The 12747-nt window shown below is 53.0% G+C and overlaps 1 protein-coding gene across 6 annotated transcripts in view; it reads right to left on the bottom strand.

Moving 5' to 3' along the window:
* Positions 1 to 3995: 3995 nt before the first annotated feature.
* Positions 3996 to 12747, bottom strand: part of KIRREL3 (kirre like nephrin family adhesion molecule 3) — a 551439-nt gene continuing 542687 nt past the window's right edge. For 4 of the 6 annotated variants that reach the window (XM_019421382.2, XM_019421381.2, XM_019421383.2 and 1 more), the window contains 4 exons: positions 10257 to 10439; positions 8686 to 8795; positions 5221 to 5307; positions 3996 to 4661 (listed from right to left, as the gene is read on the bottom strand). In XM_019421382.2, the coding sequence (XP_019276927.1) occupies positions 4218 to 4661; positions 5221 to 5307; positions 8686 to 8795; positions 10257 to 10439 (824 nt within the window). In that variant the 3' untranslated portion in view covers positions 3996 to 4217. The remainder of the gene's footprint in view (positions 4662 to 5220; positions 5308 to 8685; positions 8796 to 10256; positions 10440 to 12747) is intronic. The other 2 variants (XM_019421384.2, XM_019421386.2) reach the window with 1 other exon arrangement.

The raw sequence follows: 12747 nt of genomic DNA, 5'->3' as shown, positions 1-12747 counted from the left end.
GAGCTAAAAAAAACCCAAAAAAACACAAAAAACCCCAAGACCCTAACAACCTACGGGGCCTGTAATAATGAAATCTTTTAGTGTATGTCAAAGACTTCGCCATTAGAGAGGAGCGGGGAGATGGACCCAGGAGGAATAGCAGTTAGAGAGAGAAGGGATGATCCTCCTCTCCTTATGACAAAAATGTATGCATCCAGGGAAACAAATCTTTATTTTTAGAAAGAAGACTCGCTTGAAATTTTCTCATTTCCCCCAGTTTATGACCTAGTTAGGAAGATTGAGACATAGGGGTTGGGGAAAAGACGATTGGAGCCTTACTGTTAAGGAGAAGTAACCATCGGAGTGAGAGTTCTTTATCAGTGATTCTCACGTCTAAAATGTTTCTTTAAATAGGCACACCAAGTGGTCTTTTAAATAAAAATCTATGTGGAAATACAGTTTTTATTTCAATACGTATACTTCAATTTTAATGAAGTTTATCGTGTGGAGAAGCTTCCTAAAGCATAAACCAATGGCAGGACTCCCCTTGGTCTTTTTGTCTGGTGCCTCCTAAACCGCACACACGATACCTGGGCAGAGCTAACGGAACTTGGGGTGTGTACCTTGTGATTTCTACTCTGATTCCATAATAGCAAACGCCCTGCGTTGCCTGTACGCCTCCAGTGCCGGCAGTGAGAGACGGAATGAATTCCTGTTGGCTCCTTTTCTCCAGGTCTGAGAAGCTTCCCAAGCACTACATCATGTTTGTTTTCTTTTCCCTGGGTCCTCTCCACTCCGGAAGCGCAAAGGCAGCTTCGAGGCCTATTACTTAAGAGCGCTTGCTATAATCAGCGTCATCAGAAACGGATTTGCTGTGGTATTCTAGCTCACCACGTGAGGGTGCTTCCTGTTCCATGAAAGTTGAAGAAGTATTGGAAATGACCCCGGGCTTTCCAGACTGATAGCGAGCCTGAGAATTAGAAACCGGGCTCCCATCCAGGGACTCGGAGCCAATAATGAATTTTAAAGCTATCAGAAAACTGGATACTGGCCTTGGTAGGGGTGGGGTGGGGGTGGAGGGTGACTGGATACACAGCATAGCTTTGTTTCCCAGGAGTTGAGGTCTTTCCAGGTCGCCTGGGGACTTGAGGTGGAGGATGCTGGTCCCCCCCCTCCCGCTCCCCCACCTTCCTAACGGAGCTGTGGTCCGTCCTTTGCTTAGCCTTTCCACAGCAGGAATGAGCAGGTGGCCTTTAGCGTCGGCCATTTTCATCATATTCTGGGATGACAGTGGCCTTGAGTTTGCGCTTCGGATGGAAACATTTTGTAGTGGAAATCACGTGTGTCTAAATGTCACCTTTGCCGCTTGTTAGCCCTGTGACCTTGGGCAAATCTTTTGGCTTCTTGAAGCCTCATTCCCCCGTCTGTAAATGATGATCCTGTGTAGAATTCTCAGGATTAAGTTATGATTACAAATGTAAAGCACTCATTTCGGTTAATTTGAAATCCCCTACAGGAGAGTTCAGGGCTTCCCTCTGCCTGAAAACTTTTTTTTTAAGCCCTCCCTTTACCAGTTTCTTGCAGCCTCACTCTTCAGCAGGAAGTAAAGGGGGCTGGGGACAACCGAGGGGTATACGGAGTGCAGCCTAGGCTCCTTCTCAAGGCCCCAACTTTCCAGAAGCTCCAGGCTTCTGTGTTCTTCTCTTTCACCAAGGCCTGACTTGTGACCTCCTAGCCCTTCAGCAATTCTTTGCTGTACTTGTGCACTGGAGAGAGCTTGTGGGGTTGGGCCCTGCATAAGCTGAGTCTTGACCACGCAGCCCCTGTGCTCCCTGTTTGTCTGCCAATGATTGTCCGTGTTCTTACCCTGGAGTACCTGATGATCAAGAGGGAGAGAGCTCTTCCTGTTCTATGGGAGAATAGGTTTCTCACTTATTCTTCCAGTTATTGTCCTAACCTGGGGTTCCAGGACAGAATGGGTATCTCCACCTTATTCTGAGAGCTGTGGGTTGAGTGTGTGACAGGGGCAAGGGGTCAGGGGCGGGGTGGGTGTGGTGCAGTTTAGCAGGTAGATTTGCCACCCAGGTTGAGGAAGGCTGGGAGGATTAACAGACTAATCTTGAGTCATTTTCTTTCTATATACCATGACATTTTGCATCTGGTTTTAGATCTTTGTTTCTTGTTGGCAGGGGCAAAACATGTCCGGGAAAGGAGAAGGCTTGTCAAGGTTAACCTCGAACACGCGGGGGCCAACATCCTGGCCTCTGTGTGTGGCCAGAATGGTACTAGGAGCAGGATGGGGACTGGGATGTACACTGACATTTCTTCTCAGTTTCCACCCTCTTGGGCTTGGGGGCTGCAAAAGAACTGATCTAGGGAACTGGGGAATTTTGAAGCAATAGGAAATATGGAAGAAGCAGAACACTCCTCTGGACGGAGGTGCTATGAGAGTCATATAGAGAACCTGTGGTTGGGGCCATCCAAGGAATCAGTGCATGGAGGGAAGCACAGACTTTTGAGATGAAGGTTCTCATGATGGGTAAGGATTACCGGGGAAGGTTGGAGAAAGAGGGTCTAACCTAAGAGGAACCTCCCCCCGTAGGGACACTGGGTTTTCCAAAGTTCCATTTGGATCCTGCTCCTGAACCAGCGCTCTAACTTGCCCATACCTCTCCATCTAACCTGGTCTGCCATCGCGATCTCCAGCCTTCCATTCAAACAAGGCCATTCTTACAGTATTGGAATCTCAGAGTGTTTGGATGTTTGGTGACATAGACTCTTTGAAGAGGGCCTCCTGGCCCGAACCCCTAACGGAAGCAGCTTCCCTTGCAGAATATTGCTGAGAGACAGGCCTAGAATGACCCCATCAGAGCCCAGTATGGCCACATTGCCTCTGAGCTGAACATGGCATGGGTCCTGTGTCTGCACGCCCTCTGGCTTGAACCCAACCCAACCACAAGGAGAGGAGCCTGCTGTAGGTGTTATTGCCAGTGCAACCAAAGCCATCACCTGCTTTCATTATCTGGGAAAACCGAATCAAAGAAGGGCAAAGAAGCGTGCGTTCCCAGAGCATACCCTGAGCTCTTGGCTTCTTCCTGTGGCTCTACAGGAACAAAAGGACAGAATGGATTTGTTGGAGTAACGGCCCTAACATTTCTTTTCAGGTGGTGAGTAGGTGGGGTGATGTGTAGATACACTCTCTCTTGCCCGTGGAGTCTTACTAAAGACAGGACCATTGTTCCTTGTGTGGATCGAGGCCCCTGGAGATTCATCAGCTGAGAAGGGGAGTCTCACCATTTTAAAGACTTGACCTCTGGTCCCCTCAAGGCCCAGGAAACACTCTCTCCAATGACTATTTGAAGAACCCTGGCCAGAGAAGCTCTCACACTGCTTATATTAACTCTGATTGTGCTGTAGGGCAGTACACGAAGCAGGGGTGGGTGGGGAGGCTCTGAATTGCACAGCCTGGCAAGGGGCATGTCCCGAGAGTTTCCCCAAGTGTTCCCATGTTCCCTCTTGCCCCTCCCTCGCCCTCCCAGGACGCCAGTCTCTGACTGGCCCAGTCCCACCTCAGAGTTCAGAGGCCTCAAGTCCAAGGACAGAACTGCAAGAGTATGGACACAAAACACCGAACAAATTGGGGGTGGGCCCGCGGCCAGTGCGGTGGGAGAGATGCTCCAGGGCCATTTTCTGACTTCTCAGCATCCAGGGTCTGGGCTCTGAGCAGCTGGGGGCACTGGGGTCTCTGGGGCAGCTGAGTGCTGGGAAGCACTTCACCCCCCTTTCTCCCCAGGGTTGTGGAGGAACACAGGCACAGGGGTAGGGCTGTGGGGCAGCAATATAGAGCTCAAGGGGAGGCCGGAGAGCAGACGGCAGTTTCATTAAAGCAAAGTTATAGCTGCCTCTGGAGCCTGTGGGAGGGGCCTCCGGGAAAGGGGTGGGGACCAGAGTGTCTGGTAAGGAGCACAGCGTACTCGTAATGTACTCCTCTGACCATGTAACCACCCCCCCCCCCCCCCCCCCCCCCCCCGCCCCTGGCACGCTGCAGCTGGGGACCCGAGTTTGTGCTTGATCAGGGCTTCGGAGGAGGGTGGCGGCAGAGGCGCTGGGGGCGGGGGGCTGTCCTGGAGGCCGCCGCCTCTGGGGTCCTCTGCGCAGCCCCCGCCCCGCAGTCTCTGGGGAGCCAGCAGGTGGCGCGGCCCCTTCCCCCGCCCTTCCCGGTCCCGGGTCTGGGATCCTCAGACGTGAGTCTGCATCCTCCGCTGCAGGGGTCGGCTGGGGTCAGAGTTTTGGGAGGAGGACTGGGAGTGGTGGGAGGAGGAGGCGGAGGCCTTGCTGGCCTTGTCGAACTGCACGTAGCCGTCCTGCTTGCCGCTGCTGCTGACGCTGCTGTCACACTGCGTGTCCAGGAAGGAGCTGCTGTCGCTGAGAGAGCCTCTCTGGAACTCCCGCTCGCAGAGCTCGATGGACGAGCTGCCCATGCCCAGCACGAACCTCTGCCCGTAGTCGTACAGGCGGCCCTGGCCGCTCAGGGTGCTGTAGATGTTGGTGAAGGACATGCCTGTGGGCACTCGCTGCTTGCCTGCGGGACGCAGGTCCGGCTGGCAGCTGCTTAGCGAGATGGTGGGCGTCGAGTGGTGCTCTTTGAAGGTGTTGACGCTGTAGTAGCCGTTGGTGGGGTCCTGGGAGGGGGCCAGAGCGAGAGCGGCGTCACTGGGTGGGCAGTGACTGTGAGGGGGGCTTTCTGGGCTGAGCCAGTCCTCTTTTACACAGGAAGGGCTGAAGGAGACACAGGAGGAAGGGGACAGCTGGGGACATGGCGGGGGGGGGGCGGTGCTGGAAGGAGCAGCCTGGTGCCTGGGGGGAGGGGGCTGGAAGGTGTTCAGGGGGCGACAGGATGCAACTGGTGGCTCTCTCCCCTGGCTATGTGTCACTATGTCAGGGCAGTGCAAAGCCATTTGAGAACCAGACTCTGTTTCTTGTTTTTGTCCAGAACATGGATACTTAGTTTAAATTTTTTTGTTTGTGAGGAAGCTGTAGGAGAGAACAGTGGGACCCCAGCGTTAACTCTCTTGCCTCCTTCCGCAGATGAGTGTCTTGGCTTAGGCACCTGTCCCCACGGTGACCTCTGGCCTCTCTCGGTTTCCTGTCATTGTTTGTCTGGATCTGAGGCTTGGGCATCGGAGGAGCTCCGAAGACCGGCTTCCACAGCTGGGACTTCTAACCTGCCACTATTCTTACCTTCAGGTTCTGAAACTCCTTCTCCTCCTCTTTGAGGACCTCCAGCTGCTTCAGTACTGAGTCTTGTTGGAATTCACCCCGGTCCATCTACAACCCAGAAACGGCCGCTCAGTGGATTGGAGGTGGGCTAAACGTTTGCTTCCCCCAAGGAAAAGATAGAGAAATGAACGCAAAAGAGGCTGGTCCTCTCTGCCTCCCCCTCCCCACCTCCTCTGGCTGCCTGGCCCATGGAAGGCAGGTAAAGGAGGCAGGAGGAGACTCCAGATGTTGTCATTGTTCCCGAAGCCCCGTCTTGAGAGACAGAGAGAGACAGACAGGAGGGGTAGGGGTAGGGGTGGGGGCCGAGTGGGGGAGGGGAGGTTTGCTAAGACCACACTTTCTTCCCTTGGGCTAGATAGAGCATCTCACTTGGATGATTCCATTCAATCCATGGAGCATGTACTGAATTGTGGGCCAGGCGTACGCAGATTGAGGTGCATGAAGATATATGTGTACACATCAGGGAGCTGGATCTGTAGATAATTATAGGACCTCGACTGCTGGGCACTGAAGGCTTAATGAAGGTTTTTGGAAAGAATCACAATGCATCACTACCTGTGAGATGCTGGCAACAGGGGCCACACCTGTTATTCATAGCAATGACTTGAATGTCCTAAGGGTTATCTTCTTAGCAGAGGCCAAAGAACCTAGGGGCAAGGATCACTTCCTGCTTCTCTTTGGGTCCCCAGCACACCCGGTACAGCACCTTGTATATTGTGGTCATTGACCAGAATGCTTTTGGAACGGAATCATATGCAATCATCTTGATTTGTCATGCCTAGCGCAGTGCCCAGTATATGGTAGGGCCGTCACAAATGTCCTGTTTCTGTTGGATGGATGAATGAAATGGCATAGCTCTAAATGACTGAAAATTAAAATAACAGACTGAAGGTGGAGAATGAAGCATGCTTGGCACACAGTGGGTACATGAATCTGAATAACCACAGTGATGCTTATTTTGTGGCACACAGATGCCTCCCCGGCGTCCCTTCTGCACGTGACATGATCTAGGACAGGCTCCCACCCACTCTCTGAGCTGGGACGTTTCTTGTTCCTTGTGACTCACTTTCTTGGTCTCTTTCTGGAGCCTCATGAATCAACCAGAGGGCTTCCATACTGTTTCATTCCAGCCAATGCTCTGTTTCTGCCTGGATTAGAGTTCTTTCCTCCCAGATTCAACTTCTAAGCCTGCCTCCCATCAGGCTTAGAAGAGCCATACAGGGGCCTGGGGGGTAGAGGGAGTCGGGGAACTAAGGTCTCCCCAACGGGAGGCTTAGGGACAAAGCCCTCAGCAGGTCCCTCCCCCTCCACCCCACCCAACCACACCACACCCTCTTAAGTGACTGCTGAGCAACCCGCACTCTTTTAGAGACAGTCTGAGGCAACCAGAAGTGAAGGGAATTTAAGGCCCTGTTTGGGATGGAGGACAGGCCAGGGTCCTTCCACACCAGCCTTGATGAAACCCATCTACGGAGACCCCTGTCCCTCTCCGGATCTAGGCTCTGGTTTCCACTCTTGTGATGTCAGGCGTCAGGCACTGTGTTAGGCCTGGAGGAAAGAGACATGCAAAGACTTGGGAACGTGCCCTTGGTGGGACTCCGAGAAAACTGGGGGGCTGACACGTAAGCAGAACGATGCACTATAAAAGAGGAACAGGCAAAGTGTTGGGGGGAGAGCAGGAAGTGCGTGGCTCTTCCCGCAGGGGAGGACAAGGACAGACAATTATGGAAGAGGTGACATTTGAGCTGATTCTCAAAGGAGAGTGTGAAATTCAACAGACAAAACCAACAGGCAGAGGGAAGAGCCTGTGGAAAGCCTCCAAGGTAAAAAAGACTCAAAGGCCAGGAACTGCAACATTTTGGAATGTCTGGAGGGCTGGGTGCGTTTCGTAGGAAGATGGGGCTGGAAAGGCCAGCAGCCACCTCTTGATGAAGGAAGGGCCTGCTGACATGCTTGGTGGTCGGACTTTATCTAGTCGACACGGGGAGCCACCGAAGGATTTTAAGCAGGCTAGTAACAGGATCTGATTTGCATTCTAGAAGGACCCTTTTTGGGGGACTCTGGAGGGTGGGCTGAATCAGGTGGTAAAAAAAATAAATAAATAAGGTGGTGAGACCACTAAGCCGTTGTAATAGTCCAGGGAGCCACGATGAGGCCCTAGTAGGGAAGTGATGGTGGGATAGAGGCGAGGGCACATATTTGAGACAGTTTTTTGAGGTGCAGTTGAAAGGACCTGAGAATGAGAATTAGAAAGAAAAAGACCAGTGAGGAAAATGTCTGTTCGATTCAATAATGTCGGTGAGCATCTACCAGGAACTGTGAGGCTCTGAGACACAAGGACGAACAGGCAGCCTCGCTCACGGTCTAGTGGAGACAGATAAGGGAAGGGGTGATTTCAGAGCCACACGGTGGCTCCCCGTTTCTTGAGCACTTAACTGTGTTCCTTGGGCTCCAAGCCCTTTTTTGCGTTTACCCATTCAGCTGTCACCACCTCCCTGTGCTCTATGACTTTCATCCCCACTTCACAGATGAGGAGACTGAGGCACAGAGAAGCCCATGCTCTCCACGCCCTTGCCTGCTGCTGCCACTCCAAGGTATTTTAACCATGACATAGTATGCACTAGAGTTTTCTAGCACAGCTTTTCAGATTCCTGCTCGTATAACTGGGCGGATTACCGTCTATCAACGGGAATCAGGAAGAGGAGGGGCAGGCTTAGGTTTGCTGGAAAAGTTATGAGTTTGCTTCTGGTAAGCAGTCTAGTTTCCGAAGAGGAACCTACGTTTCTTGCAGACTTTTTGGGGGGAAGGGGTGGGGGAGGGGCAGGGCATGTACCCAAATATCTATAATATTCATGTGTGTATAGAATTATGTATAGAATACCTATGTATTCTATACTGCGCCTGGGTGGCTCACTTGGTTGAGTGTCTGACTTCGGCTCAGGTCATGATCTCGCGGTCCGTGAGTTTGAGCCCCGCGTCGGACTCTGTACTAACAGCTCAGAGCCTGGACTCGGCTTCGGATTCTGTGTCTCCCACTCTCTCTGCCCCTCCCCTGCTCATGCTCTGTCTCTCTCTGTCTCAAAAATAAATAAAAACACTTAAAAAATTAAAAAAAAGAATTATGTATTACGCAACAACAACGTTATGGCAATTTATGCATATGTCTTGTCTCTCTACCGAATAGTCAGGTTCTTTGAAAGCTGGGACTACATCTTCGAGTCTCCCAGAACACCAAGTGCAATGGAATAGACAGACGATAACTCATTGTTGGCTGAGAGTAGGTGTCTGACCTATTATGGGGGGGGAGGGCACATCTTGACCGATGCTCTACTTCTGGAGAGCATCCAGGCCACCAAGAAGCCTCTGGAACCAGGACCTTCAGGGCACCGAGATCGGGGTGGGGTGGGGATAAGATGGCGTTCTCACCATCAGCTGCTTGATGGTAGGGTGTTCCTCAGCCTCCCGACCAGACGCAGGCTCCTTGTGGACAATCTCCACTCGGATGTCATTCTTGGCCGACACAACCCCTTTGAGATCTGGACGTAAAATAGGCAAGGACAGATGACAGGTTCAGTCCTCATCCTCAGGTGTTAGGGCCTGAGATGTTGAGCCCCTGCCGCCCCCCGCCACCCCCAGGGCTTACCCTTCAGTCCCTGAACTCAGTGGCTTCAGACTCCCCTCACCCCCCCCCTCCCCCAAGCAGAACACCCGTGTGGACGGGCTGTGGGCTGTTGGGGCCTCAGCTCTCTTCCTCTGTTGGCCCTACTGCATGCATTTCGGCCTCTCGCTGCTGTTGTCCTGGCTTCAGACGCCATCCACATCCATTTGTCTGCTTTACAGAGCTAGGTGCTTTTTATCCCTCTCAATTCTCACCTTCTTCTAGAAGTCTTCTCTGGCCTACTCTACCAGGCTCTGATCTCTCCATGTAGAGAGTCACAAATCTTACTGGTAGAAAGGACCTCAAGGTCCTGGGGCCAACCCCCCTTGCCCAAAGCGGAAACATCACATGGACCACAAGGGGTGGTCCAGTTCCTGTGTCAGTGTTTTCACAGTGGAGGTGTTAACGCCTTCTAGAGGGGGCGGCCCATTAATCGTCTGGAGAGCTCTGTCAGAAAATTCTTGCTAAAACATTCTCCCCTGTAATTTCCATTGAGAGGGGGGTGAGGGAGCTTCCAGGACCACCTCACTGGGGGAAGTCAAGAGGGCCAAGGCTGCGGAATTTGCAGTGGAGGAAACTTCGTGGGGGACATCCAGCTTTCTTCTAGTACATGAGAGCTGCCCAGCGGTGGAGGGAGTAGGCTTACTCTGATTGTTCATTTTGTGCCTTAGAATCATAGAACATTAGAGCCAGGGGGGCCACAAATGTCACACCATGTCATCCCTTGCTGTTAGACATGAGGAAACTGAGGCCTAGAGTAATGGTGGCTTGCCCAAGCTCACATGGCGGAAAAAGGTAGGGCTAGAAGACCGTGTCTCCACTGTTTTCCTCCACTCAGCCATCCCGTCTGACGCTTCCACGCGTGTGTCTGTCGCACGAAACGTCAGAGCTACGGCCGGGGTGAAACTCCAGGCACACGTGATTCTTCAAGAGTGCACCCGTGCCAGAATTTTATTGCTAGTGACTACAGACCTTTAAAAGTCTTCACAAAGGGATTCCTCGAATGCTTCCCGGCACCCCCCAACCCCATGTGTAGGTGACCTGCCTTTCTGGTTAGACTAGCAGAAGTCGGAGGGGGCAAAGATCAAACCACCTCTCCCCCTCCCGGCCCTCCCAGATTTCTCTGCCTTCTATGCAGCCGCACGCGTTCCATCCAAAGTGCTGGCTGACTGCCTTGTCAGAGTTCCAGTTCGGTCCAGTTCCGCATCAGCTGAGAGCCCACCATGTGCCAGACAATACACACAGCACTGCACGTACAGAGGTGCAAACAAAGACCCCATCCCTGCCCCAGCAGCTCACAGCACCGTTAGGGCCCCCTGCTCATTGCACTCCTGCTTACTTGCTCTCCGGGGCAGCCTAAGCCTGGCCTTTTTCTCTGTCCCCCTCCCTGAGATCCCGGGGGTCCCTCCCGTACTTCTCTGGGAGCGCGCACAGCAGAAGGCCACGATGGTTGCCATAAGGACGAGGAAGGCCACGCCGGCTCCTACGGCCACCCCGATGATGACGGCCATCGGCACAGACTCTGTGGGAGAGAAGCAGGTGGGGCTGATGAGAAATCCAGGGAAACCGACTCTCCCCGAGGGGGCCTTAGCCAGGGTCCTGGACCACTGCGCTCAGGCCCTCCTGGGCAGTGCCTCGAGGGCTTGGGTGGGCATAGGCCGAGTCCAACAGGGGTCAGCTCCAGCGGGACTCAGGGTGGAGGAAGGGTGGGAGGATAGGGGGAGGGCAAGAGCAGGGGCGGGTGGGGAGGGAGGCAAGCAGACATGGGGCGGGGCGGGGCGGGGCGGGGAGGGCTACCCGGAGATGAGAAGCAAGGCTGGGTACTCTTTAGCTTCCCTCTGTACTAAACCAGGAATACTCTGTAGGGAAGTGGCTGCAGGGGCCTGCTGGGCATCAGGGTAGTAGCCGCCAGAGGCCCAAGTCTTAGGTGCCGGGGTGGAGGGGGTTGGGGGGGGGTGCATGGGATCGCATCTCCCCCCTCCCACCTCTCTAAGGAGAAACTATCCTTTTCCTCGAACTTCCCCACCCCCCAGTCCTCCCGGGCCAGTGCTCTGGGCATCTAGGCAGCCCTCCGGGGAGAGAAGCCTCCAGCTAGGCAAGCCCTCACTCCCTACTGAGTTTCTTTCGCAGTCTAGCGCCCTAGCCCTGTAGAGATGCAGAAGGGGAGGGGCAGGTATGGGGGGAGGGGTGTTCCAGATAGCCCTGGTCCTTCTGTGGTTGCATATGGGCCGGAGCACAGGATTTGGAGCCCTGAAGAGTCCACTGGGAATAGAATTAGAAAATGCGGGGGCAGGGAGACCTTACAGCCTGCTGAGTCCAAGCCTCCCATTTGTAGATAGAAACACTGAGGTCCAGAGAAGTCACTTGACTTGGTCAAGGACACACAGCTAGAGTCAGGGCAAATCCAGGCTTCCTCTTGCTCCCTACCTAGCTCTGTCTGCTGTATCACACAGCATCCTCTAAAGTTCACGTGCTTGGTACAGCCCAGACTCCATCACTTCTTCTGAGAAACTTACTTCACCTCTCTTTTCTCTAAAATGGGATAATTATAGTACCCAACTCAGGGGGTTGTTATGGGGTTTAGATGAGTGAATGCAGGGGCGCCTGGGTGGCTCAGTCAGTTAAGTGGCCAACTTCAGCTCAGGTCATGATCCTGTGGTCCGCGAGTTCGAGCCCTGCATCGGGCTCTGAGCTGACAGCTGAGCCTGGAGCCTGCTTTGGATTCTGTGTTTCCCTCTCTCTCTGCCCCTCCCTTACTCTCTCTCTGTCTCTGTCTCTCTCTCAAGAAATAAATAAACATTAAATGAGTGAATGCAGGTAAAGGCCTTGGAACTGAGCCTGGCTCCAGGTCTATTCAAGTATTTTCTCCTGTTTCTGTATGGGAAGAAATGTAGCAGGTCAGAACCTTAGATGAGAAGAAAAGTCCTTTTTTAGAGCCTCCCTGTCCCCTAACCTGTCCCACATCGTCAGTGTGGATGACTGCAGGACGTCTAAGGATTTGTCTTGGGCTGGGGGTTAGCCTCTCATTGCTGTTGTTTGCTTTAAAGTGAGGAAGAGAGGAAGAAGCCCTCAAGCTCCGGCCTCTGGATGCAGCTGGGGGGCGGTGGCGGGTGTCTTCCCCCCAGGGGGAGCAGGTGCCTGGGGATGGCAGTATTGGTGATGATGCTGGTACTCTCCTTCCACCCCAGGGTTATGCACAGTAGTGCACTCATCAGCTGCCTCTTGGTGGCCAAGATCACTGTTAGAGTGACAGGGGAGGGGACAGGAGAAGGTGGATGTGGAGAACACTCAGGGATGAAAAATGGGAAGTGTTTGGGTTGGGCTCAACACTCAGAAGTAGAAGAGGGGACCAGAGCTCAGTAGAACTCAGACCCATGAGCTTGCTTTGGGCAAATAAGATGATTCTATCTCCAGGTTTTAATTCTTTTAGGAAAGGAAAGCTCATTGGTTCTGTACTTTTGACTTTTATTAATTTGCGTTTGATTTAGTTCCTCCTCGATTCCTAGTGAGTCTCCTTGGAAAAACTGGAGTCTTGTCTCAGATGAGCTCAGAGCCAAAGGATGACCATGAAAAGTTCCTGAAGCTCTCCATACCTCAATATTCTCCCATAAAACTAGAGAACCAGGCAATGAATGGTATCTAAGGTGACTTTTGACTCTGGCATCCTGTGAGGCCACCTTTCCTCGACTTGTTAACAGCTGGGAAGGCACCGACTTATCTGGAGAACTGTTCCTGAGTGGGCAGGCAGGGGCAGAGAGAGAGAGAGAGAGAGAGAGAGAGAGAGAGAGTCTGCTGGGAACAGGGGGACCACCGGGGTGGCATTCCCTGTG

This window comes from Panthera pardus, unplaced genomic scaffold, assembly GCF_024362965.1.
Source record: "Panthera pardus isolate Hobbes unplaced genomic scaffold, ASM2436296v1 HiC_scaffold_12, whole genome shotgun sequence".
In the NCBI taxonomy this organism is placed as follows: domain Eukaryota; kingdom Metazoa; phylum Chordata; class Mammalia; order Carnivora; family Felidae; genus Panthera; species Panthera pardus.
This window is presented reverse-complemented; position numbering and strand designations above follow the sequence as displayed.